Source organism: Perkinsus marinus (assembly GCF_000006405.1).
Source record: "Perkinsus marinus ATCC 50983 genomic scaffold scf_1104296972902, whole genome shotgun sequence".
In the NCBI taxonomy this organism is placed as follows: domain Eukaryota; phylum Perkinsozoa; order Perkinsida; family Perkinsidae; genus Perkinsus; species Perkinsus marinus.
This window is the reverse complement of record NW_003201617.1, coordinates 1-1,070: the sequence shown is the minus strand read 5'-3', so window position 1 is coordinate 1,070 and position 1,070 is coordinate 1. Positions and strand designations below refer to the sequence as shown.

Below are 1,070 nucleotides of genomic sequence, written 5' to 3'. Positions count from 1 at the left end.
AACATGATATAACACATAATCTATGTCCGCTTGGGTGACAAACCCTATGTATTACAATAGAATCAAAGCCCAGCCGTTCTCGCACGAATTGATTATCTCCGCAATAACGACAACTCGATGTTGCTATCTTGGGATGACTGAACTATTTCACCTCCCTTTCCGAGGGAGGGGTTCTCCCCTCACCTCGGCTCATACCGGACGTGCTCCTCACACATGTAGTGGGACTAATCCAGAAGCCTTCCAAAACATTCCCTTGCATTCCTGCCGCCCTCCTCATTTTACAATAAACACAACGCAGCGTTATTCCTCGGTATCCAAGAGGCTAGGCACCACCGAAACTCTGCTGCTGTAGATTGTTGTGCATTATCCCGATAAGACTGGTAGTGGCTGCTTAGTTACCAATGTGAAGACGGCGCTTGGCGAACTGCTTCTTGGTGAACTTGACGATCTACATAATAGAATGTATACTACGAAATAATTAAATCCTCATGTTATACTACCCTGGTGGACTCAGCAGGCTTCTCAACAGTCTCATCATCTTGCTCGAAGATGAACTCGATGTTGGCAGGAGAGCTCATGTAGGGTCCAATACGACCATGGGCACGGTAGGTACGACGACGACCCCTCTGGGCCTCGTCGACCTGGACGTGAGTGAGAGTCATACTCTCAGCATCAACACCCTTATAGTCGGCATTGGCCTCAGCCTGACGGAGGAGACCAAGGACGACCTTGCAAGACTTGGTGGGCCAGCGACCCTGAGTAGCCTTGAAGGCCTTAGCCTGGGCAGTACGGCCGACACCACCACAGAACTTGCGGAAGGGAACAACCTGTTTGTGCTCCATGACGTCCTCAAGGTAACTGAACAACAAGCATACGATAGGTCCTAAAATGGGCAAGAAAACGTGTAGTAAATATTACGTCTGAGCAGCCTTGAGGCCCATACCCTTGATGGCCTGACACACCTCATAGGTGTTCTTGTAGTGAACACGGATATCAGATCCACGGACACGGACAGCCTTCGCGGGGGTACGAGGTTCGTAAGTATAACGCATAGTTGTAGCAGAGCCTTA

The 1,070-nt window shown here is 49.6% G+C and overlaps 1 protein-coding gene across 1 annotated transcript; it reads right to left on the bottom strand.

Moving 5' to 3' along the window:
* Positions 1-391: 391 nt before the first annotated feature.
* On the bottom strand, positions 392-1,052 carry Pmar_PMAR027502 (60S ribosomal protein L17, putative; the record flags this gene model as incomplete). The annotated part of the gene is made up of 3 exons (XM_002766456.1): positions 392-448; positions 498-858; positions 919-1,052. The coding sequence occupies 3 exons, from the start codon at positions 1,050-1,052 to the stop codon at positions 392-394; spliced, it is 552 nt and encodes a 183-aa protein (XP_002766502.1).
* Between the last annotated feature and the right edge of the window lie 18 nt (positions 1,053-1,070).